The sequence below is a fragment of the Heptranchias perlo genome, chromosome 28 (genome assembly GCF_035084215.1).
Source record: "Heptranchias perlo isolate sHepPer1 chromosome 28, sHepPer1.hap1, whole genome shotgun sequence".
NCBI lineage: Eukaryota > Metazoa > Chordata > Chondrichthyes > Hexanchiformes > Hexanchidae > Heptranchias > Heptranchias perlo.
Window position 1 is genome coordinate 34,571,622 of NC_090352.1, and position 26,159 is coordinate 34,597,780.

Genomic DNA, 26,159 nt, shown 5'->3' on the forward strand with positions numbered 1-26,159 from the left:
CTTTATAACTTCTCCCCGCGTGACCTACTTTAACTGTTTATATAAGTCACTTGCTGAATGACCAACCAAAATAACACCCCACAGAGATGGCCAAACATAACAACATCCAAATATACAACAGATCCTCTATTTATTCTTCAACTTTGCACTGTTCCGTGCCAGTGGAACCCTTGAGGAGACATCTTACCATTGCTTTGCGTTCCTTGGCAGATCGGTACATTATGGAGCAAATTAAGCTCGCTGTAGCCGGTGCGAGAGCTGCCTATAATCTGAGGAAAACTCGGACGCTGGAGTTCCGCGTTCAGCAGCTGAAGGCTCTGGAGACAATGCTCATCAAGAAAAAGGATGAATTCTCACTGGCACTCAAAAAGGACTTGCACAAGGTTTGAAACAAAGCTCTTAATATGTGATCAGCGTCTTAATCAGGTTCTACAACCCCTTCGTGTCTCTTGCCTGCAGTGCCAGGATTATTTGACATGCCTGTCCGTCCACGCCTAACATATGTTCAATTTCTTCTGTTCTCCATTCTGCCCCTGTCTGGGTGGTTGTTGTTTTTGTACCTTTACACTCTTCCCATAGAGAACAGGGTGAAGCAGTGGGAGGATTCACAGGGTGATTAACAGTCTGACAAGCAAAGAATGCTTCTTCCATGTGCGTAACCATCTTTATATCAGTCAATAGGGTCGTTTGTCCTATACAGTTGGAGGGTTTTATGGGCTCTCTCAACCCATATGATATGGGGGGGCCACTCACACCCACACCTTCACGGGACGAGTTACCCATTGAGTGTCATCCCAGCCTGTCTGGGACTCCAATAGGAGAAATGTAGGGAAGGAAAAGGGGATTTGTATCTGTCGGTTATGCATCTACTGTTGACTTCGGACCCTATCAACGTCCAAGTGCTATAGTTGCTGGCACCTTGATTGCCCGATCTTCCACTTGAAGGAGACTGCTGATTGGAACATTTAATGGGGGCCGTCCCAGGGGTGACAACCAGGATGGTAGAGAGCAGGGGTTTTACTGGGGGAAAGGGCATCAAAGGTGGCGGAGAGGGAGTGATTGAGCAGATTGACTGCTGCAGAAGTATCGTGATGAATGGAGGACCAAGTTTTTGTGCAGTTGGAAGTTTGAAAGTACAATTGTAAGTGGCTTTGGGGGGGAGGGAAGATACCTTGGAGAGGGGGGTGGGGGGGTGGGGAACTGTGTGAGGAGTCCCACGGTCATGCTGGCGTAAGGGGAGCTGCAGTTAGATCCTAGGGCTAGAAAAAAAAATCAGCCAGTGTTCATACCCTTGTTTGCTATCTAGTGACCCTTGTTTGCTATCTAGTGACCCATGTGAGGGCGCCAGGTGAAGACAGCACAAGGCTTGGCTGTGACACCATAATGAATAGCCTGCTGAGATGGCCAGGCCCTTGCCATTTGAAGAGTGGTCCTATGAGTGAGATACCAGAAGGCTATCAGGTGCCCCACCCCTGCTCCCCCAGCATGAGCTTGTGTCTCGAGCAGAGGAGGGGAGAAAATTGGGGGAGGGGAAGTCATGCTTAAAAATGACGTTCTTCCTTTGAATTTGCAGGATCAGTTTGCTGTGGAAATCTATGAATTGTCAGGCCTTCTGAATGAGATTGCCGTGGCCTTGAACAAACTGCCCGAGTGGACCGCACCAGAGTACGTGTCGAAGAGCATGATGACATTGATGGACGATGTTTACATCCACCGAGAGCCTCTTGGTGTGGTTCTGATCATCGGGGCCTGGAACTACCCATTGGCTCTTGTGATCCAGCCTTTAATTGGTGCAATCGCAGCAGGTTTAGTTTAATTTACTTACCAACCTCAACCAGAAATACTACATTTGATAATAAATGACTTATTGTCCTGCTATGTTTTTCAATCATTATTTTGCTTACTTATGAATTTTCCAATTATTTCTTCTGAAGGTAGTGATTCATGTTGGGGTACGGCTCTGTTCGTCTTCAGAGACAGCGGCCCCGACTTTAACCTAACGCAGCCCGTGGGAATGGGGCAGGTTTGGGTTGAATGCCCGGTTTTACACCCCGCCCGGTTTTACGTTCAGGTTAGATTAAAATCGGGGCTGGTGAGTCTCAGCGGGCTGTTTGACCATGGGGGGAGGCATTGCCGCTGAGTTTGGTCCTTCTCTCCCCTCAACTCCCTCTCACACTCTTGCACACAGCAGGAGTCTGGATAACGATCAGGAGCAGATATATGGCTGATTTTTCTCCCTCCGGCCCTCAGCCCATCGGCACTGAGACCGACTGAAGTGCCCCAACTGCTTCTTTGACACAGAGGAGTGGTTGAACACGGGATCGTTCTTGTATGCCTCAGGACCCCATCAGAACCCGGAGTAGTACTTCAAAGTAATCACAGAAAGTAGGGCATTAATTTAAATTAGCAAGAAAAAAAAGTGATAAATAAATGTTCAGAGTAATCCACCAGACACAGCAGCAGACAAAAACATTAGGGTTGGTCAAAGTGTTATAGTGGGAGAGTTTGGATACCAGAAGGATGAGTTTTGATGGGCCGAATGGACTTTTCTCATCCACAAGTTCTTAAGTTCTTGACAATCTGGTGACTCAAATTTGAAGCTGCGATAGTTTGTATTGGTCTGGTTTAGTTCGGTTCAATTCTTTCTGTTACAGTTGATGCATTTAAAGGGAAGCTAGATAAGTACATGAGGGAGAAAGGAACAGAAGGGTTATGCTGAAAGGGTGGGAGGAGGCTCGTTTGGAGCATAAACACCGGCATAGACCAGTTGAGCCGAATGGCCTGTTTCTGTGCTGTGTAATTCTGTGTAATGATTTGCCAGTGATTGATTGATCGATTATTTGTGTCGCAATCCCGTTCTCAGGAAACGCCGCAGTCCTGAAGCCGTCTGAAGTGAGTGGGAATACAGCCCAGCTGCTGGGGGAGCTCCTCCCTCAGTACTTGGACAAGGTGAGTGCGGGCTGGGCGTCGTAGTGACGGGAGTACGTTGGGTAAATCGATTCGGTCATGAGGACAACTCGTCCGATTTTAACATTACTCCCTGGTGCTGCTTTCGTTTATAGAAAGGAAGAACTGACTGGTGTGGAGCATGAAATAGTGTCCCCATCAAAATGTGATTGGAAGTCAGCGGGTGTAGCTGTCAGGGGGCAGAGACCTGATGTAATGAGTGTCCATTTTGCCTCTGCTTTGTGCCCCAAAAGTAGGTGCATCAATAGAGGGAAATCGATCTCCTGATCAGTGACCGAGCTAAGAAGAAAAAGAAAATGCAAATCTGGGCAGAAATTGCTGGCACACCCAGTCAGCCTTTCAGCCTCTGAAAAGAGTAAAGGCAGGGTATCGATTTGGGTGTTCACTCTTGTCAAAACTGGAAAGGATCACAAACGAAACATGAAAGTGTCTCAGACTCTGACCGACCTGCTGTGTATCTCCAGCATTTCCAGTTTTTACATCAGCAGGGTAGAGATTTTCTGGCTGGAGCTTAAGTGCTGCGTTCAACATACAGTTTAACAGTGAATGACGGGACAGTGATACAAGCTGCTGTTTTAGTGACTTTGCCATTCATTAAGTAAAACTACAGTCTCAGTCCCTGCACACTGCTATTAGTGTTACGTGCTGCAGCTACTTTCACTTTGTCCATCTGCGTTATTACTATCACCTAATGTGTAGTAAATTGGTGCACTTTTATTACATTGCACTGATTTTCGGGCCGTGTAGACCATTGATCCAATTTCCCACAAGGTTCCCTTGATCCATTTCTAAATCTAATAGACCAGCATCCTATCTGCTGACAGGAACTCTTCTAGTCCCTTTTTGACCCTCGTCATCAAGCTTGTTCCTCTTCCCTTGCTGCTCAACAGTTCCATATTTTTAAAATTAATCCTGGGCTTGTGGGCAGCACTGGCAAGGCCGGCGTTTATTGCCCATCCCCAGTTGCCCTGAGAAGGTGGTGGTGGGCCGCCTTCTTGAACCTCTGCAGTAGCGGTTTAATACAATTGAGTGGCTTGCTGGGCTACTTCAGAGGGCAGTGAGGAGTCAGCCGTGTTGGCAATGGGACTGGAGTCACATATAGGCCAAACCAGGTAATGTCCTTTCCTAAAGCACATTAATGATCCAGTTGGATTTTTACGACATTCTGACAGCTTCATGGTCGTTTTTACTGATACCAGCTTTTTTAAAATTTCCATATTTTTATTCACAAACTGCCACGATGGGATTTGAACTCTCGTTCTCTGGATTAGTCGTCCAGTTTTACTTAAAAAAAAGCTTGCCTGAATTTTCCATTTCCGTTTGTCGTCCATCAGTTGAAACAATCGTTGAATTTTGTACACGGCAGAAAATTGTGCCTAACTCAAAAGTTATAGTTCTACTTTTGTGTCAATGAATCAAGGCACATGGAGCTGAGGTACATGATCGAACTGAATGGTGAACTAGGCTCGAGGGGCTGAATGGCCTACTCCTGTCCTGTTCCTATGAAACCTCATGGTATTGATGAGAAAGTGACAGTATAACTGTGGTCTTTGGGGCAGGAGTGAATAGTCTTGGAGCACCAAGTTTTTATTAAATCTTAAAATTCCTTACTCCATGAAGGACCTTTACCCTGTAATTAATGGAGCAGCAGAAGAGACGACCGAACTGTTGAAGCACCCGTTCGATCACATCTTTTTTACGGGCAGTACCACCATCGGCAGAATTGTTATGGAGGCCGCTGCCAAACATCTGACCCCTGTGACCCTGGAACTTGGAGGGAAAAGTCCTTGTTACATTGATGGGAACTGTGATCTGGACGTTGCCTGCAGGTTGGTTTCTTGTTGAGGGTGAGGTAAGAATGCTTGGTGAAAAACTAGTGCAGTAGGTGGCGATCTTCAGAGTATGGGCACGAGGCACATATTTGGGGCTTAGAGGGAGCTTAACTCTGCATCTAATCCATGATGGTACTTTAACTGGGAGTGCTTGATGGGATGGTGTAGGGAGGGCTTTACTCTGTATCTAACCCATGTGAGGCTTGGTGGGGCAGCAAAGAGGGTGCTTTACACTGTATCTAATCCATGCTCTCCGTGACCTGAGAGTGCGTGACGGGGCAGTGTAGAGGGAGCTTTATGCTGTCCCAGCAAAGCCTCCCAGGGCAGGTACGGCACGGATTAGAAAGTGTGTAGGGGGAAGCTTTACTCTGTATCTAACCCATGCTTGATGGGGCAGTATAGAGAGCGCTTTATACTGTATCTAATCCATGCTCTCTGTGACCTGAGAGTGTGTGACGGGGCAGTGGAGTGGGAGCTTTACATGTAACCCTGCTCTGAGAGCTGTGCTTCATTTTCTGGATCAAGTTGTCACCTGTTGCTGGGGACACAAAGTCTGTACATTTTTCTTTCCAAGAGAGCTTGGCGGATTTCTGCTGTTGGAGGGTAAAGCGGGGTATGGGGTAAATTTAGGAGAGGATGTTGGTCCTACGAGATTGATATTTTGGGTGCAAGGGACTGAAGAGAGCAATGGATCGAGGCTCCATTAGAACAGTGATTTTCAAACCTTTGTGTGGTGGTGGTGGGGGCTGAAAATATTGACCCAACCCTGGGGACTCACTACAATATCCGCACTCCCCCTGGAGAATTGCTGAGGCAGAATCCATTGTATCTTTTAAAGGAAGCGTAGATAAACAACTGAAGCAGAGGAAGATCCAGGGCTATGGGGAGAGAGCGGGGCAGTAGGATTAGATATAAAGGGGTGAATAACCTACTTCAATGCCAAAAACACTTGTAGTTCTAGGAGTATAGCTTGAATTATGCAAACATTAGCTTTTTGAAGAAGTTCTTTTTGTTAAAAATTGTTTTTTTTCTAGACGTATAGCTTGGGGACGCTACACTAACTGTGGTCAGACCTGCATCGCTCCAGACTACATCCTGTGTGATAAAAGTATCCAAGATGAAGTGGTGAAGAAGATCAGCACAAGTCTTACGGTGAGTTTAAAAGAGAGATAATAGAGGAATGGTGGAAACAAACAGCAGGTCAGTCAGTGCCTGAAAGAGGAAATTGTAAACAATTTTACAACACCAAGTTATAGTCCAGCAATTTTATTTTAAATTCACAAGCTTTCGGAGATTTCCTCCTTCCTCAGGCAAATGTTTCAAGAGCTCCTTGAAGCCTACGCATTTATACATATAGAACAATACATGGTGTTTACAGACTGCCCCTGCAACTGCCCGTTGCCAAGGCAATCACCGTGTTCAGACAGAGAGGTGTCACCTGCAGAACCCCCGAATACACATTCAACAAAAAAACAAACAGGGAAAAAAAACAGAGAAAAAAAACAGAGAGAGGCAGAAACATCCGGAAGGCAGAGAGAGCCAGCAAATGACCCATTATATTAAAAACAGATAACATTTGTTCGCTGGTGGGGTAACGTGTAGCGTGACATGAACCCAAGATCCCGGTTGAGGCCGTCCTCATGGGTGCGGAACTTGGCTATCAATTTCTGCTCGACGATTTTGCGTTGTCGTGTGTCTCGAAGGCCGCCTTGGAGTACGCTTCCCCGAAGGTCGGTGGATGAATGTCCATGACTGCTGAAGTGTTCCCCGACTGGGAGGGAACCCTCCTGTTTGGCGATTGTTGCGCGGTGTCCGTTCATCCGTTGTCGCAGCGTCTGCATGGTCTCGCCAATGTACCATGCTCTGGGGCATCCTTTCCTGCAACGTATGAGGTAGACAACGTTGGCCGAGTCACAGGAGTATGAACCATGCACCTGGTGGGTGGTGTCCTCTCGTGTGATGGTGGTATCTGTGTCGATGATCTGGCATGTCTTGCAGAGGTTACCGTGGCAGGGTTGTGTGGCGTCGTGGACGCTGTTCTCTTGAAAGCTAGGTAGTTTGCTGCGAACGATGGTCTGTTTGAGGTTGGGTGGCTGTTTAAAGGCGAGTAGTGGAGGTGTGGGGATGGCCATAGCGAGGTGTTTGTCCTCATTGATGACATGTTGAAGGCTGCGGAGAACATGGCGTAGTTTCTCCGCTCCGGGGAAGTACTGGACGACAAAGGGTACTCTGTTGGTTGCGTCCCGTGTTAGTCTCCTGAGGAGGTCTATGCGATTTTTTGCTGTGGCCCGTCGGAACTGTCGATCGATGAGTCGAGCGTCATATCCCGTTCTTACTAGGGCGTCTTTCAGCGTCTGTAGGTGTCCATCGCGTTCCTCCTCGTCTGAGCAGACCCTGTGTATTCGCAGGGCCTGTCCATAGGGGATGGCCTCTTTGACGTGGTTAGGGTGGAAGCTGGAAAAGTGGAGCATCGTGAGGTTGTCCGTGGGCTTGCGGTAGAGTGAGGTGCTGAGGTGCCCGTCTTTGATGGAGATTCGTGTGTCCAAGAAAGAAACTGATTCTGAGGAGTAGTCCATGGTGAGCTTGGACGACACCATCAAGCTCACCATGGACTACTCCTCAGAATCAGTTTCTTTCTTGGACACACGAATCTCCATCAAAGACGGGCACCTCAGCACCTCACTCCACCGCAAGCCCACGGACAACCTCACGATGCTCCACTTTTCCAGCTTCCACCCTAACCACGTCAAAGAGGCCATCCCCTATGGACAGGCCCTGCGAATACACAGGGTCTGCTCAGACGAGGAGGAACGCGATGGACACCTACAGACGCTGAAAGACGCCCTAGTAAGAACGGGATATGACGCTCGACTCATCGATCGACAGTTCCGACGGGCCACAGCAAAAAATCGCATAGACCTCCTCAGGAGACTAACACGGGACGCAACCAACAGAGTACCCTTTGTCGTCCAGTACTTCCCCGGAGCGGAGAAACTACGCCATGTTCTCCGCAGCCTTCAACATGTCATCAATGAGGACAAACACCTCGCTATGGCCATCCCCACACCTCCACTACTCGCCTTTAAACAGCCACCCAACCTCAAACAGACCATCGTTCGCAGCAAACTACCTAGCTTTCAAGAGAACAGCGTCCACGACGCCACACAACCCTGCCACGGTAACCTCTGCAAGACATGCCAGATCATCGACACAGATACCACCATCACACGAGAGGACACCACCCACCAGGTGCATGGTTCATACTCCTGTGACTCGGCCAACGTTGTCTACCTCATACGTTGCAGGAAAGGATGCCCCAGAGCATGGTACATTGGCGAGACCATGCAGACGCTGCGACAACGGATGAACGGACACCGCGCAACAATCGCCAAACAGGAGGGTTCCCTCCCAGTCGGGGAACACTTCAGCAGTCATGGACATTCATCCACCGACCTTCGGGTAAGCGTACTCCAAGGCGGCCTTCGAGACACACGACAACGCAAAATCGTCGAGCAGAAATTGATAGCCAAGTTCCGCACCCATGAGGACGGCCTCAACCGGGATCTTGGGTTCATGTCACGCTACACGTTACCCCACCAGCGAACAAATGTTATCTGTTTTTAATATAATGGGTCATTTGCTGGCTCTCTCTGCCTTCCGGATGTTTCTGCCTCTCTCTGTTTTTTTTCTCTGTTTTTTTTCCCTGTTTGTTTTTTTGTTGAATGTGTATTCGGGGGTTCTGCAGGTGACACCTCTCTGTCTGAACACGGTGATTGCCTTGGCAACGGGCAGTTGCAGGGGCAGTCTGTAAACACCATGTATTGTTCTATATGTATAAATGCGTAGGCTTCAAGGAGCTCTTGAAACATTTGCCTGAGGAAGGAGGAAATCTCCGAAAGCTTGTGAATTTAAAATAAAATTGCTGGACTATAACTTGGTGTTGTAAAATTGTTTACAATTGTCAACCCCAGTCCATCACCGGCATCTCCACATCATGAAAGAGGAAAGACAGGTTCAGGTTTGGGACGGGAGCTGTCCTCTGAAGTGAGTTGTGTTCACAATGATTTACCTCAATCACTGTACAGAGGCCAACATATTGCGTGATAGTCCTGCAGTTAAGGTTTAACTCTCAACGCTGATTTGATGCCTCAACGATCATGGCGTTTAGTTGGTTCTTGAGTAAATAACATAATATATCAAAGAATTACAGCACAGAAACGGGTTGTTTGGCCCAACCAGTCTGTATTGGTGTTTATCCTCCACACGAGCAGTAGTCCTAATCCCATGTGCCCACGTCCCCTTATCTCTCTTTCCTTCAACCATTTATCTAACCTCTTCTTAAATATTGACAGTCTCCGATTCAATCACTAACTCCAGTTGTGCATTGCACAGTCTCACGACCCTCTGTAAAAATGTTTCTTCTGCTCTCTGTCCTAAAACTCTTCCTATTAATCTTATACCTATGTCCCCTCGTTCTAGACCCTTCAGTCACTGCAAACAATCTGTTTTTATCTACCCTGTCCCTGTTTCTTCATAATTTTAAACATCTCCATCAGATCACCCCATAATCCCTGTTCTAAGGAAAACAGTCCCAATTTTTCAAGTAGACTCTCTGGTGTTGCAGTCATAGAGATGGCCTCCAATCACTCACTCATTCCTGCAACTCCAGGAATCTGAATGGAAATGGAATTATTTGGATGAAGGAGGGGGTCGATGCCGCTAGCAAGCACCTTTTTTTTTGTTTTATTCATTCTCGGGATGAGCATCGCTGGTAAGGCTGGCATTTATTGCCCGTGCCTAGTTGCCCTGAGAAGGAGGTGGTAGGCTGCCGCCTTGAACCACTGGTCATAGTTTGATGCAACTGAGTGGCATACTCGGCCACTTCAGAAGGCAGTTTACGTTTGCGTGAGGCTGGAGTCACATATAGGCCCAGACCGGGTAAGGACGGCAGGTTTCCTTCCCTAAAGGACGTTGGTGCACCAGTTGGGTTTTTATGATATTCCGACAGCTTCACTGTCGCTTTTACAGACACTGGCTTTTTATTTATTTCCAGATGTTTCAAACTGCATTCAAATTCTCAAACTGCCGAGAGAAAACGAACAGCTTTATGCAAATCTCGAAAGTGTGCGGTCGCCATTGATTTTACTTTTATGTAAAGGATTGATTTTGGCAAAAGGAGAAAAGGCTGTATTGACGCCCGCACTTTCTGCCCTCTATGTATAGGAACATAGGAACAGGAGTAGGCCATTCAGCCCCTCGTGCCTGCTCCGTCATTTGATAAGATCATGGCTGATCTGTGATCTAACTCCATATACCTGCCTTTGGCCCATATCCCTTAATACCTTTGGTTGCCAAAAAGCTATCTATCTCAGATTTAAATTTAGCAATTGAGCTCGTATCAATTGCTGTTTGCGGAAGAGTGTTCCAAACTTCTACCACCCTTACTTCTACCATTCCTTACTATTGATCCGTTGGATTTAAGTGTGTTCTCTGTCTGACGATTCTTGCCTCGGTCTGTTCCAGGAATTTTATGGAGCTGATCCCCAGAAATCCCCGGACTACGGACGCATCGTCAACCAGCGGCATTTTAAGAGAATCATGTCTTTGCTGGAGGGAGTGAATGTGGTGTATGGCGGTCAGAATGATGAAGAGGATCTCTACATAGGTACTTGTAGCGGCTGTGGGAGGTCAAGTCTAACCATTAACCCACCTGCACACTGGCTTTTGCACTGGTACATCCCATGTCTTCAGTCCCAGGATAGATACAGTGGGAGTAATTATAACCCCCCAGGACAGGCTTAGGGGGGGGGTGCGGAGGTTAAAAATTTTTAAATGCGAAACCGACCCCAACCCGTCTCCCATTTCTGGCTTTAATAGTAGCGGGTTGGGGGGAGGGCGACTAATCTCTCTGGAGGCAGGTCCCTAATTTAAATATTTTAATGAGACCATGCGCCTCAAACTTTAGCTGTGTTTCAGATTTAACGCTGGCCAGCCGGGTTTCCCAGTCCTCTGGAAACCCGACAGCTGAAGGGAGGTGAGAACGGCCGGATCCAGCACTGCTTGTGGGCCAGGAGGAGCAGACGTGCTTCCCAGCCCACCAAGCAAAGCTGTTAACCTCCCCCCCCCCCCCCGGCCCCCCCGATCTCTCTTTCCCCCCACTGCCCCCGGCAATTACCACTGCAATCGTCCGACCGCCCCCCCTCCCCTCCCCCACTCTGCCCCCCCACCAATGTCTCTGTCCCAGGATCTCTCTCTCGCTCCTCTCTGCTCCCTGGCTGGCTTCAGCCGAGAAACTGAGCCCAGACATTTAAACCCGGTCCTGCCCTTCAATTCGGCAGGACCTCCGGGAAACCCATACTTCCGTGTTTCCCGGCTGCTACACCTTCCCCCTGCCTCCCACTCGTCCTCCCTCCCCGCCTCTCCTTAAAAATCGGGGCCAATATCTCCACACAGGGTAAAGTACTAATGGGATGATGTATAATATTTGTTTACAGAACAAATATAAGATACACTAATAGGAACACGAGATGGTTTAGGTCAACACTCGCTTACTCAGCAGAACCGGAGATGACCCCTGTCCTCCTCCACGTAACTTTCTCTTTCACTTGCCCCCCCCCCCGCCACAGTTGAGTCTCTCTTCTCCCCTCCACCCCACAAACAAAGGGCCTGTGTCCCTTGCACCTCCCTGAAGAAAGTCTGTCTCTCTGGGTGTCTTTTTTTTTTTCCCTTCTCCAGATCCCCTGAGCTGCAGCATTGGTGAAGTCAGTGAGTCACATTGTGAGTTGATTCAGCTGAGCTGCCCGACTTTGTGCATTTCTCCAGTGCTGCATTCTGTTGGGGGGGAGTTGAGGCAGGACCACGGCTCGGTGGTCCCAGACTGGAGCACAGGCTGATGGTGGGCTAGGTTGTGGATCAGGAATTGGGGGGGTTGCTCTTGGTCAAAATGGCAGCGAATGTTATCCTGCCCCCACCCCAGGGGACATTACCTGTCCTTGGCTTGGTGTTTTCCCCACGAACATCGTGCTGAGATCAAGAACTTGAACGGAGGGACTTGGGGTTTTTCCACACCTCGTCTCCTTGGCCCAATCCGCTGACATCAAGAGGCACTGAGTGGAGAGAAGCTCCCTCTGTCGAGAGACGAGGGAGATTTCTGAACCACTCACTGATGTAACGAGCTGGTTGACTCCAGGTGGAGTTGGCAGAGACCTGGTCCCTCGAAGGATTTTAATCCACATATCATCGATTTAGATGTTTTGGTGATCGATGACTCTTTCTATTGCTAAACGGGGCCTCTTGTTAATATTTACTCAGCTCCCACAATCGTGACTGATGTGGATCCCGACTCTAAGATTATGCAGGAGGAGATCTTCGGCCCGTTGCTGCCTATAGTCACGGCCAGTAGTGCAGACGAGGCCATTGGCTTCATCAACAAGCGGGACAAGCCTCTGGCTCTCTACATCTTCTCTCACGACAAAAGGGTGAGGATTGTGGATTCTGTTGCTGGCTGGTTTGGATTTGTTTCTCGTGTGTTGGTCTCCCAGATCTTTTACACTCTAGACTATGTCTAAGTTTAAAAATACTACATATATTGCAGCGTTTTCTTGGAACTAACTTTTTTTTGTGGCGAGTGCGCGGCCAGGAAAGATTAAAATTTAGAGACTGTTTAATCCGGTGAGTGGCCGACCCAGACAGACCAGGTTCAGTCCCTGGTCTGTGCTGAGTGAGCTGATCTCAGCCCTGGCTGGGCCTCAGCAGCCCTGGATTAGAAAAAGGAAAATTATCCAGAGTTCCTGCTCCTAATCCCTACTGAGTGACCCCTGCTTGACCAGCCTGTTGACCCTCCATGTCGGAATGCCAGTGAATGGGCGAGGTACCAATGGGTGCAGGGCGAACTGAATTAAGCAAGGACTGAATTACTTCAGGAAAAGAGGGGAGTGGAGAAAAAGCCCGTTTAGAGGTCGTGTTTTATCCCTCCAAACTCCCCAAAGGCATTGTTTTTACACACGCCCCTTCAATCCAGAGGACAGGCTGGAGACCCTGTCCTGTGTCTTCCCACAGAGCTGTTCTGTTGGAAGGCACATTGCCTAGGATGCTCTTCCCTCTTCTCACCCACCTCCTGTTGAGAAAGAACCTGACCTCTGCTTAAAGCCTCCCCCCAACGGCACGGCCGAGATAAGGAACTCGCTGTACAGGAAATAGTTTGCGAACTGCCAACTCGTGGCACTGGCACACGCTGCCTACATTTAAAGTAAGGCCTTTATTGGGGTGGGGGGGGGTGGGGTGGGAGACCCATTTCCAGGTCATTCTGTGCAGTAAACCATACTCTGGCTGAAAATCCAGGGAGACGAGCTGCTCACAGGTCTTTGTCACTGCTGCTGTGAAAGGGACTGCGTGGAGGTGAGTGACAGCAGGCTGGGTCACATCTCCGCCATTGGCGGCCGTGCCTTCAGCCGTCTAAGATCTGGAATTCCCTCCCCAGACCGCTTCGCCTCTCCATCTCTCTCCTCCTTTATGACGCTTCTTAGAAACCTGTGAAGTGCCTCGGGATGTTTTACGACATTAAAGGCGCTGTATAAATGCAAGTTGTTGTTGTTTTATCCTCGTCTTGCCAATGCTAAGAGTTAACGGTGGTAAATCTTGTGGAGAAACCCGTACAACTGTGGATCTCCAGCCCCGGAGCACGGTGCAACTGGACCTCAGTACGTTGTAACTCGAGGGTTATTTCTTTCTCTGCAGTTGATAAAGAGGATGATCGCGGAGACGTCCAGTGGTGGTGTAACCGCCAACGACTGCATGATCCATTATAGCGTCGGGACGTTGCCGTTTGGGGGTGTCGGTGAGTCCAAAACATTCATTTAGGTTCTTGTCTGTCCTGGAGGAAAGGTTGGACTGAACGTGCAATGTTGGGAAGAAATGAGAAAGACCCTTAGAATAGAGGGTCAGAGGAGACCCCATTCCCTCCCCCATATGCTATTTCAGGACTAGATCCCCATGTTGGTACCAAGGGCTGTAAGGAAGCAATGATTCGGGGTATGGGGGGTGGGGTGTGTGGGAGGTTTAGGGGAGCACTCTTGTTCTTCCATTCATTGGGGTACACTATTCGAAGAAGAGCAGGGGAGTTCTCCCCAGTGACCTGGACAATATTTATCCCACAGCCAACATATAAAATAGAGTTTCTGGTCATTTATCACATTGTGGGAGCTTGCTGTGCATAAATTGGTTGCCGAGTTTCCTACATTATAACAGTGATTACACTTCAAAAGTATTTCATTGGCTGTAAAGCGCTTTGGGGTGTCCTGAGGTCGTGAAAGGCACTATCCAAGTGTAAGACTTTCTATTTTGTTTCTTTTGTTTCTTTCTTTTTTAGTTCTCTTTCTTTCTCTTTTTTTCTATTTTTCTTCTTCAGTTATTTCCAGCTGTTTAACCTTCCCTCCCTGCCCAAGTTGAGAAGGTTCGCCAGCACTGACCGTGGTTGGACCATCGCTCCTGTCAGTGCAGTTGTTGATGTTCCCCCACTAGGCGATGTGCTGGTTGCAGCTGACGACTCCATTTCCTGGACGTGGGCTCGGACTGTGCACAGAGCTGCTCACAAAGTAAATGCAGGTGAGGGAGGCCATTCGGCCCATTCTGGCTTATCCAGCTAGAAAAAAAAGCCTACAGAGCTGCCGCCACAGGATCCAGCCAACCGGCTATTGCAAGACTCCAGGGTTGTTTCCCCGTCACCTTGCCACCCGTCGATCACTCTTTGTATGAAAAACTTATTGACAACCTGTCCGCTGGGTCAGAAGGTCATGGGTTCGAATCCCACACCAGGACTTGAGCGCATAATCCATTGCTGACACTCCAGTGCAGTACTGAGGGAATGCTGCATAGTCAGAGGTGCCATACTTGAGAGGAGATGTTAAACGGAGACCCCATCTGCCTGTTGAGGTGCATGTTAAACGTCGCTTGGCACTATGTGTCGAGGAGTAAGGAGTTCTCCCACTTTCCTGGTCAACAATCCTTCCCCCAGTCAACGCCACCAAAAACAGATTGACTGCTCATTCATCTCGTTGATGTTTGTGGGATCTTGCTTTGCACAAAATAGCCACCACATTTTCCTACATAAGTCACTGCACTTCTGTATAAAGCTCCATGAGACATTTTGATGACGTGACGAAGCATTATATGAAGGAGATTTATTTTTCTTATTTTAAAAACCTGCCTTCATATCTCAAGGGGCAGAAGTAATTGAGGGGAAAATGGATCTCTCTCTACTTTGGAAATCAGACTTTTGGTTTCTGGTCTAGATTCTAGAAACTTCCAGATTCTCCGGTCTAAAACAGGGTAAGTGACAGCGCTGGTCACTGGAAACAGTTCATCGCCCATCGTTGACGGCTGTTGGTCACGAGTACTTAACCAGGTTGAAAGATAATATCACACACCAGGTGTCAATCAATGAAAAGGAATCTCTTATAAAGAGAAAGCCACTCTCTTAATGCTGGTTACTTCTGACCCGCAGGCTAAAACTTACAGGTATTTTCTGATCTAACCACTTTACCCTGGCCAAAAGGAAACAATTAAACTCTTATTGACCTGAGCCTGTGTTTACTTAACAACAGTTAAACTTTGTGGCCTTAAAGGAACTGAGATCCACCTTAGCAGCATAATAATACATTGTGCCTTAGACGGTGCAACACCATGGAAGATATGCTGGTGTTCAATACAGTGTTTTCACTGATTTCTCCCTGTTCTCAGGTAAAAGTGGGATTGGGGCCTACCACGGCAAGTTCAGCTTCGAAACTTTCAGCCACCGCCGTGCTTGTGTGGTGAAGTCACTGGGTTTGGAGAGGGTGAATAGTATCCGCTACGCACCTGCCACTGAGTCAAAGCGAAAATGGACACTTTGGCTGCTGAAGAAAAGTGGAGGAGGCGGGAAAATGTGACTCATTGCGATTGCGTTACTGGGAGTGCTGGTTGCCATGGTGATGATGGTAGGTCTGCTCTCTCTTTTTATTATTCATTTTCAGGATGTGGGTATCGCTAGCAAGGCCGGTATTTATTACACATCCCCACAGTTGCCCATGAGAAGGTGGTGGTGGGCTGCCTTCTTGAACCACTGCAGACCGTGTGATGTAGGTGCTCCCTCAGTGCTGTTAGGGAAGGAGTTCCAGGATTTTGATCCCGCGCCAATGAAGGAATGGCCGATATATGTCCAAGTCGAGATGGTGTGTGACTTGGAGGGGAACTTGGAGGTGATGGAGTCCCTATGCACCTACTGCCCTTGTCCCTGGTGGTGGAGGTGGCGGGTTTGGGAGATGCTGTTGAAGAAGCCTTGACGACTTGCTGCGGTGCATCCTGCGGATAGTACACACTGCAGCCACGGTGCGCCGGTGGTGGATGTTTAAGCTGGTGGATATGTTGCCAATCAAGCGGACTTCTTTGTGGACTGAACGTTTGTTTTTCAAGGTTTGTTGATGCTCCTGTGTGCTTTGTCAGGGAGCGTGAGGGCACAGGTTTGCTTTGGTGATTTTTCCTACACTGATCTCAGAATTGGCACCTAGGAGGGAGGGGAGGCAGTGACTGAAAGACAGGGATTCCCGTGTTGGAGAGATCATCCCATGTTGCTCTCACGCAGTGTCAAGTGGCTAATGCAGTGTGGTGTTGGCTCGCGAGCTGGGCAGTTGTCTATCATCTCGTCTCGTATATGGTGTGTGGTCTAGAGAATCATAGAATCATAGAAGTTTACAACATGGAAACAGGCCCTTCGGCCCAACATGTCCATGTCGCCCAGTTGGAAAGAAACCAAGGGCAAGGGCTCGGGGTGGTGCGTAGGGCAAGGGCTCGGGGTGGTACGTAGGGCAAGGGCTCGGGGTGGTACGTAGGGCAAGGGCTCGGGGTGGTACGTAGGGCAAGGGCTCGGGGTGGTGCGTAGGGCAAGGGCTCGGGGTGGTGCGTAGGGCAAGGGTTCGGGGTGGTGCGTAGGGCAAGGGCTCGGGGTGGTACGTAGGGCAAGGGCTCGGGGTGGTGCGCAGGGGATCAAGCCCCACTCCAGGACTTGAGCACATATTCTAAGGAGCACTGAGGGAGTGCTGCATTGTTGGAGATGTTAAAGATCCCATGGCACTTTTGTGAGGAAGAGCTGGGAGTTCACCTGGTGTCCTGGGCCAACATTCATCCCTCAACTATTGTCATCAAAAATAGATTAGCTGGTTATTTGACTCATTGCTGTTTGGGTGATTTCACTGTGCATAAATAGTCTGCGGTGTTTCCTTGTATAACAACACTGACCACACTTCAAAAGTAGTTCATTGGCTGTGAAGCACTTTGGGAGGTCCCAAGGCTGTGGTTTCGGACTATAACCGGGTTTGGTAGGGCTTGATTTGAGCAGTTCCTACTCTCTGTTGACCCTCTTATTGCTTTCAGTTTACCTGTATGTGTTTGTGCTTTTAAACCAAAAAATGTAATTGCTGATCCTTTGTGACTCTGTGGATGAATGCACTGCCCAATGTGGTACTGAGCTATGCAGAACAAGAAGAACTCAGAAATAAGAGCAGAAAATGGTGCAAATGTAGAGCAGGTCAGTCAGTATCTGTAGAGAGGATGGACAGGTTGTGATGTCTTGGGAGTCAACCCTTCATCAGACTGAAGAAGATCCCGGATTCGATCCCTGGTCTGTGCTGAGTTCGCTGATCTAGGCTGGGACTTGTGGTGAGGACTCTACAATATGGCCTCAGTATCCCCGGGTGAGGAAAGAGAGGGGAGGATAAAATATCGGCCCGAGTTTCTCCTGCTCACTGTCCTGTGACAGGTGCTGGAGAGGTCCTTGCCCGTGGACCTCCGGCCCGGCTGTGTTCTCGAGCTACTGTCAAGCAGTCTGCTGACCCTCACTATCGTAGGCTCAAGAATGAAGGGTGGCCATTTGGGTGAGGTACCCGAGGGTCATACCCTGGCAAGAAGCCGACACATCTGGGAGAGGCGGTGAAATGGTCCCCTTTTTAAACCCAGTGGGTAGAGAACAACTCTCTCTGATTCTGCATTTTCTTTTTCTTCCAGCTTTATTTCATGTGACGTGCAGGAGTTAAACGACACGACTCCATTACATTAACCTCCCTGAAGAACCTGTGATTGAGACCCATGAGGAGATGAAGTGAACAAGGGCCTCTGATTCATGGGGAGAATTGGGGTAAACAGAGGGTTCCGAAAACTCCGACCAAGGTGCATCTCCGCAGTATATTAACTCTTCTATTTTGAACGCCTCAATAGACCATTACAAACTCCCCCCAATTAGACCATCACATTTTGAGTGATGGAGGGAGCTTGCTCGCACAATGGGCTGAATGGCCTCCTCGCTGTCATTTCTCTGATTTGCTTCATCTGATTTAAATTCGATTGTGCGACTAATAATTACAGCTTATTATTTTTGAACCGTGTGTTGCATAGTCACCATACTAAGGTTTAACCACTGATTAACTTATCATATAAAAATATACTCTGTCTCCATATATGAAGGCCAGCTGCCCCTCACTGGCATAGCGGCCTACAGATTTTATATCCTCTCACTGTATTGTTATCCAGATGCACGGACTTTTTTTTTTGAAAACGTGGGGAGGGTCAGCTGAATTCAGAATAACGTTGATCGTAGCCAAGTCGCCCGTGAGTTTCACTTCACCTGCTCGCACACTTTCTCCTGTACAGCGCTCCTCGTTTAATCTCTGCACTCTCTCTCCGGAAGGAAGACGTGCGGCTTGAACCAATTGGAGGAGGAGCTCGGCAGCGAAGCGTTATGGGAGTAAGAGCTCCCAGGAGAAGTAAAGGGGGAGGGAAAGACCACTCGATTTGCATTCCAACCCTCCCGCCTTGGCATCCAAACTCTTCTAAAGTGTGAGGTCTGAAAACCGCAGGCTGGCGAGTACAGGAACGGAAAATTCCAGCTCGTATCTATTACTTGGACTGGCAGAATATTCCAGACAGTTATCCAGCCCTTTGCTGGAACTGGAAGAAATACTTCCAGTATCTGATCTAAATTTATTGAACCGTTCAATCTTTTCTCTTTATGTACTTATCACCTTGGTACTGTCATCCTATTTTACTTTGATGTATTCAGGATTTACCTTAAATTTTCAATATAACTCAAATAGTAGATCTTGGTGTTCTGATTTAGGATTTATCCACCAACAGTACTAAGAACAGCCCTTTCCAAATCTCTGGACCCTGCTGAATTCAAACACGACAAAGCAGGAGAAAGGACAGAGTTGCCTGGACTTCAAGGGCTGGATTTGGCCCACAAGCATAGAATCATAGAAAGTTATGGCACAGAAGGAGGCCATTCGGCCCATCATGTCTGTGCTGGCCGAAAAAGAGCTATCCAGCTTAATCCCATTTTTCAGCACTTGGTCTGTAGCCCTGTAGGTTACGGCACTTCAAGTGCACATCCAAGTACTTTTTAAATGAGTTGAGAATTTCTTCCTCTACCACCCTTTCAGGCAGTGAGTTCCAGACCCCCACCACCCTCTGGGTGAAAACATTTCTCCTCAGCTCCCCTCTTATCCTTCTACCAGTTACTTTAAATCTGTGCCCCCTGGTCACTGACCCCTCTGCTAAGGGAAATAGGTCCTCCCTATCCACTCTATCTAGTCCCGTCATAATTTTAAATCTCCCCTCAGCCTCCACTGTTCCAAAGAAAACAGCCCCAGCCTATCCAATCTTTTCTCAGCTAAAATTCTCCAGCCCTGGCAACATCCTCGCAAATCTCCTCTGTGCCCTCTCTCGTGCAATCACATCTTTCCTGTAATATGGTGACCAGAACTGTACGCAGTACTCAAGCTGTGGCCTAACCAATATTTTATACAGTTCGAGCATAACCTCCCTGCTCTTATATTCTATGCCTCGGCTAATAAAGGAAAGTATCCCATATGCCTTTTTAACCACCTTATCTACCTGTCCTGCTACCTTCAGGGATCTGTGGACGTGCACTCCAAGGTCCCTCTATTCCTCTACACCTCAGTATCTTCCCACTTATTGTGTATCCCCATTGCCTTGTTTGCCCTCCCCAAATGCATTACCTCACACTTCTCTGGATTGAATCCCATTTGCCACTTTGCTGCCCACCTGACCAGTCCATTGATATCTTCCTGCAGTCTACAGGCCTCCAGTCTCCAAGCATCTTTGCCTTCCACCGCCCCCCCCCCCCCCCCGTGCCTTTAGTTCAGCTTCTGTCTGTCATTGAGCTTTGCCACAAATCAAATTGACATGTTTTTAAAAAGAAAATAATCGTCGACTGCAGTTGTTTTATCCTCAGGCTGGCGGCTTGCTCAGCGAACTGTGACTCATTTATAATTTCTGGTTTGTTTTCCCGATTGTAATTCAGAACTTCATTATCGAGAATCCGCCCTGTGTTCCAGACTCCACTCTGTGTTGTCACAAGGCATGTCGGTCGGTTCACTTTATCAGAAGGTCGTGGGTTCAAGTCCCATTCCAGAGACTTGAGCACAAAATCCAGGCTGACACTTCCCAGTACATAACTGAGGGAGTGCTGCATTGTCGAAGGTGCTTGCCTTTGGATGATACTTTAAGCTGAGGCTCCGTCTACCCTCTCAGGTGGACATGAAAAATCCCACGGGACTATTTCGAAGAACAGTAGGGGAGTTCACCTCGGTGTCCTGGCCAATATTTATCACTCAACAGATTATCTGGTCATTATCTCATTGCTGTTTGTGGGACCTTGCTGTGTGCAAATTGGCTGCTATGTTTGCCACATCACAAGAGTGATTGCAGTGTCAGCCATGGCTCAGTGGGTAGCACACTCACCTCTGAGGCAGAAGGTTGTGGGTTCAAGTCCCACTCCATAGACTTAAGCCATAAAAATCTAGGCTGACACTCCAGTGACGTGCTCCACTGTCCCTGTCCTACAGCAGAGTCTGGTCTCCAATCATCTTGGATTTTCCTGCCATTGGGTCAAGACTTTGCTCCACTCGAACTGTGTGTTGGTTGGTGTGCAATAACCACCCAACATTAAAAGAATCCACGTACAAGCATCTTCCACCAAGTCATCCTCGACCCTGAGGGACTGCCAGAGAGAGAGTGACTGCACTTCAAAGTTCTTAATTGGCTGTAATGCATTTTGGGACATCCTGAGCTTGTGAAAGGTGCTATATCAATGCAAGTCTTTCGTTCACTCCTGAATGGCCCACCTCTAATTTTAAGATTATGCCCCCTTGTTCTTGATTTCCCCCACCAGAGGAAATAGTTTCTCTGTATCTAAACACCTCGATTAGATCACTCCTCAATCTTGTAAACTCAAGGGAATGCAAACCAAGTTTATGCAACCTGTCCTCACAATTAACACTTTAAGCCCTGGTATCATTCTGGTGCATCTGCATTGTACCCCTTCCAAGGCCAATATATCCTTCCTGAGTTTCTTGAAAATTAACTTGCAATGGACACCAAACCATTGCTCCCAGTGTACTGTGCTGCAGAGCATGAGGATGTGGTTTCAGCATCCGTGTGTTGTGTGTCATGTAGGACCTCTGCCCCGCCACTGTGTGGAGGTAGTGAGCAGAGACCAAGTACCTCACCTTATAAACCAGAGTATGATTCACCAGTTGTTGGGGGGGGATGCTGTTGCCTAGCAGCGCGTCACCTGCCTCTCGGGTAGAAATAAAAGATCACGAAGTGCTATTTGAAGAAGAGCAAAAATGATCTCTTGGCTAATATTCATTCCTCAACCAACATCATTAAAAAAATAGATTATCTGATCATTTATTTCATTGCTGTTTAGGGTACTGTTCTGTGCAGCTTGGCTGCCAACACAACAGTGACTACAGTTCATTGGTTGTCCAGCGCTTTGCGATGTCCTGAAGTTATGAAAGGCGTTGTATCAATACAAGTTCTCGCTTTCCTTTTTTGTTAAAAGTATGCATAGCTTATTCTTTTTCAGTAGGTGGCAGTGCTCACTCAGTATTCTGCTATATTCCTTGGTCATAGCCCTGAAATACTGTAGATGTAAAGAGTTTAGCTTCAGTTGCAGTCCTGCAACAGGATAGATAAGTTTTCATTTTCAATATGTGGGGCAGAATGGGGCCCCGAGTTATGTAAGTAATGTTGGCTGATTAAAACCAGTTGCTTGAAAGTAGACTGAATGCCCTGTTGGAGATTAGATTCCTGTAAACATTTTTGAGTTTGAAATTGCAATGTGTAATATTAGTAATGAACATGTTAATCTATCCATATGAAATCCCTTTGTTATTTTATCTTAAGAACTAATGAATTTTGAATGGGTTCACCTTTGTTAAAGTTACAGACTTTCCTATTAAAAGAAAAAACTTGCATTTATGTAGCACCTTTCACAACCTCAGAACGTCCCAAAGCTCTTTACAGCCAATTAAGTACTTTTTGAAGTGTAGTCACTGTTGTAATGTCGGAAACGGAGCAGCCAATTTGCACACAGCAAGATCACACAAAAAGCAGTGAGATAAATGACCAGATAATCTGTTTTTTAGTGATGTTGGTTGGGGGATGAATAATGGCCAGGACATTTTACCCACACTTAAGTCCTCCTTAACAAGATTTAAATGACTGTAGATGGTTATCATAAAGGACATATATTTGGGGCAGTGTTACTAAATAGCGTCAGTGTTACAGGCTGAGGCTGTAACATTATTTAGTGGTGCTGATTGTGGATAAAATCTAGTTCCTAGAATCCAGTCGGAAGCTTCATGATTAACAATTGTGTAAAGAATAACACATTCACCAACCAATAATTTAAAGAACTGAAAGCGAAGCTCAGCCTCCTTTCATTTATTTTTGTTCCATGTCCCGATTCATTCTATTGAATTTGTTTAATTTAGTTATTCCCTGCCCCTCCCTAATGCTTTATCCCTTCCTTTCTGCTATTCACTCGCCTCTGCAGATGCCTCCTTCTGCTGATGGTCAGTTTTCTGCGGGCGGTCACATTCCTTGTGCTGAAACCCGTTGATCCAGGAAGGGGTGAGACAGTGCAGCAACTCGCTGCCTCGCACGGAGGAAGGATGCAGCTTCTCACCAACAATTCCCTACGGTGGTGAGTTCTTGCATTCAGCTGCACTGTCAGGCAGAGGTGGCGAGGGAGAGGAGAAAGGTGACTCGTAGGAGCATTAGGAACCAGGATTAGGCAATTCAGCTGCTCGAGCCTGCTCTGCCATTCGATTAGATCATGGGTAAATGGAGTTGAGCTACAGATCAGCCAACAACCCTCTACATACCTTGATATGCTTACCGAACACAAAATCTATCGATCTCGGCCTTGAAAGCTCCAATTGACCCCCAGCATCCACAGATTTCTACTACGCTTTGTGTGAAAAAGTGCTTCCTGATTTCACTCCTGAACGACCTGCCTCTAATTTTTAGATTATGTCTCCCTATTCTGGACTCCCCCACCTGAGGAAATTATTTCTCTGTATCTACCCTATCAAATCCTTTGAACATTTTAAATACCTCGATCAGATCACCCCCTCAATCTTCTATGCTCAGGGGAATACAAGCCAAGTTTGTGCAACCTGTCCTCAGAATTTAACCCTCTAAGCCCGATACTGTTCTGGTGAATCTGCGCTGCACCCCCCTCCAAGGCTAATATATCCTTCCTGAGTTGTGGTGCCCAAAACTGAACGCAGTAAACGTGTAAGCCCAGACTCAGCACAGGCTTCTCTTGTGCCTCTCTTAATAGCCAGTTAAAAAGCAGCGCCGGGAGCAGCCTGTAAGCAGACAGCCTGGGGTTAGTGCATGGTGCAGAGATCTACTGTGTATATAACTATGATGTGGAGATGCCGGTGATGGACTGGGGTTGACAAATGTAAGGAATCTTACAACATCAGGTTATAGTCCAACTGTTTTATTTGAAAATCAAATCGAAAGCTTGTGATTTTCAAATAAAACAGTTGGACTATAACCTGGTGTTGTAAGATTCCTTACATGTGTATATAACTATTTTGAGAGACCTATCCATATTCTGTATAGGGTGCAACTTCCTTGTCCGCAAACCTTACTTCCTGTGGTCACGATTTTTTGTCACATTCTTTGTCAATGTTTACCATTGTAAATTGCTATGTCAACATTTCCCACTCAATTTTGCTCTGTCACAATGTAGTTGCAGGCTCTGGCCACTAGAGAGCTCTGAAGTCTCAGTACTCTGCCGCCATCTTGTGTATAACTAAAATGTTATATTCATCAATTGACCGCAGGCAATCCCATGGGTAACAGAGAGAGAAAAACGGAAAGAGAGAGCTCTGCTATAAATATATTTATATATAACAAGACCAACTGCATGTAATGTCACACCTGAGATCAGAACTCCCTACACAATGCACTGAGACATCCATGGGGCACTCTCCGTTCTGATCAGCTTCCATTATTGACAAAATCTGGATGTGAGACAGAGAAAGAAATGGACAGACTCAAATTCAGCCAGTCCGTCAATGTCCTAATAAATAATTCTTGCGTCAACTGCAATGGTATAGGCAGTCCAGCCATAAGCAAATACTACCTGTCGCGATCTGCTTCACAGAGCAGGGTCAGGTACTGGCTCCACGTACCTGCTGGAATTATAAATCATTCTCATCAGGAAACGGAATTTCCAGTACGTTCCAGGGGCCAATAGAACAAGATTCATTTTTTACAACATCATCATTTTGGATTTATGTTGTGCCTTTAATGTGGAAAAACGTCCCAAAGCACTTCACGGAGGCGTGAGGGAAAACACACCATGAAGGAGTTTCAGTGTGGCCAGTCTGATCATAGGCCTGGGTCGATGCAATGGGTGATCAACTCAGTGACCCAGAAGCAACACGCAATTAGTGGGACCCCCAGATTTAGTGTGCATTTACCTACCCAACACTCACACGGTTGCCGGAACAGACTCGAGGGGCTGAATGGCCTACTTCTGTTCCTATGTTTCACACGTGAAGAATGGCTGCATGGGTGAGATACCAGAAGGCAGCCAACACCCATGGAGCTGTACCCCCTCACAAGGCAGTACCTTAGAGGAGGGGGGGGGGAAGGGAGGGAGAAGCATAGAGAAAAATGCCCCCTCCATTTTTAAAACGTATTTTCTTTCTTCATAGAATCACGCAGCACAGAAAGAGACCATTCGGCCCATCGTGCCCATGCCAGCTCTTTGAAAGAGCTATCCGATTAGTCTGACTCCCCTGCTCTTTCCCCAAATCTGTATAAGAGACAAATTGGGGGGAAAAAATCACTGATCAAAAGAAAATAGCTGATTAGATAGTCCTCTGTAAAGTATTGTCTGCATTCTGCATTTTAAGTTGGATCAGCTGGGGATGTAGTTCAGAGCCAGTGTAAACAGTGGTCTGCTTCTGTTGACACAGATAATTGTACCCGCACAATCTCAAACACCACATGGGGTCCAGCCACATATGGAAGGTCAGACTGTTGGCATAATCTGACACGCATTCAAATTGGGAGCATTCTTTTTTTTAAACAGAATAGCCAAAAACCTTTCCCCACCCCCTAGAGGCAATGACTCAGGCAGGGGTACAGTTCCACAGGCACCAACCACCTTCCAGCACTTCACGCCAGTATAAAAGCTTTTAAGTGTGGGCCCAGACTGTGAGTGTGGCAGGTTGTTTGACTGTAGAGAGGATATCGCGTCAAAGGCTCATCCGGTTCTCATCCAACGTCTACACATGCACACGTTCCAGCAAGAGACGAGGGGTAGCAGTCAGAAATCCAAACCCGTGCTGATTTTCCCCTCCATGTGGCACTGAGGTTAGTTGCGGGGCCAGGAATCGCACCTGGGGCCTTCCTGGTTTCTATAGCTTGGGAGTTGCGACAGGCAATGCCTTTGTTCACTAAGTCATTTGTGGAGCTTGGCTCTTTGCTGAAACTCCAATTGGAGGGCTCCCCCAATAGCTAAGTGGGCAGATTCATCAGGTGATCGCATATTGAGACATACAGACTTCCAGAAGGTCCCAGAAATCAATCCTTAGTCTGAACCTCAACCTCGTGTTACTCCCTAGCTTCTCCCCGGCTCTCACCATCATCAGGCCCACCTCCGTTCCTGTAATCCAACTGCTGACATCACTATCCTTTGTGCCCCAGTGATTACTGAGATCCCTTTGCATTGACATTTTTCCCGTCCCCATCAAAATTGCCATCATCACATTCCCTCCTCAAAAAGCCCACCCTGGATTCCTCCATTCTCTATAAAGTATTTCCAAATCTTTCCTGAGGTTTTTGAACATGTCTTCACCACCCAGTTCTTTGTTCAACCCACTCATTGTTCCCTTCACTCTGGTTTACCCCCATGCACACAGAACCAGGAATAACCTGGCTCAAGTCACCACAGCATTCTCCATGATTGCAGTGATGGAATGGTATCCCTCCTTG

The 26,159-nt window shown here is 47.4% G+C and overlaps 1 protein-coding gene across 2 annotated transcripts in view; it reads left to right on the forward strand.

Annotated features, from left to right (window-relative positions):
• The window catches only part of LOC137345042 (aldehyde dehydrogenase, dimeric NADP-preferring-like), a 30,916-nt gene extending 8,356 nt beyond the window's left edge, over positions 1–22,560 (forward strand). For both annotated transcript variants that reach the window (XM_068008454.1, XM_068008455.1), the window contains exons 2-11: positions 211–383; positions 1,574–1,805; positions 2,864–2,949; positions 4,588–4,796; positions 5,834–5,951; positions 10,323–10,464; positions 12,111–12,277; positions 13,536–13,635; positions 15,537–15,772; positions 17,835–22,560. In XM_068008454.1, coding sequence (XP_067864555.1) covers positions 222–383; positions 1,574–1,805; positions 2,864–2,949; positions 4,588–4,796; positions 5,834–5,951; positions 10,323–10,464; positions 12,111–12,277; positions 13,536–13,635; positions 15,537–15,724 — 1,404 coding nt within the window. In that variant the 5' untranslated portion in view covers positions 211–221 and the 3' untranslated portion in view covers positions 15,725–15,772; positions 17,835–22,560. The remainder of the gene's footprint in view (positions 1–210; positions 384–1,573; positions 1,806–2,863; positions 2,950–4,587; positions 4,797–5,833; positions 5,952–10,322; positions 10,465–12,110; positions 12,278–13,535; positions 13,636–15,536; positions 15,773–17,834) is intronic.
• The last annotated feature ends 3,599 nt before the right edge of the window (positions 22,561–26,159 follow it).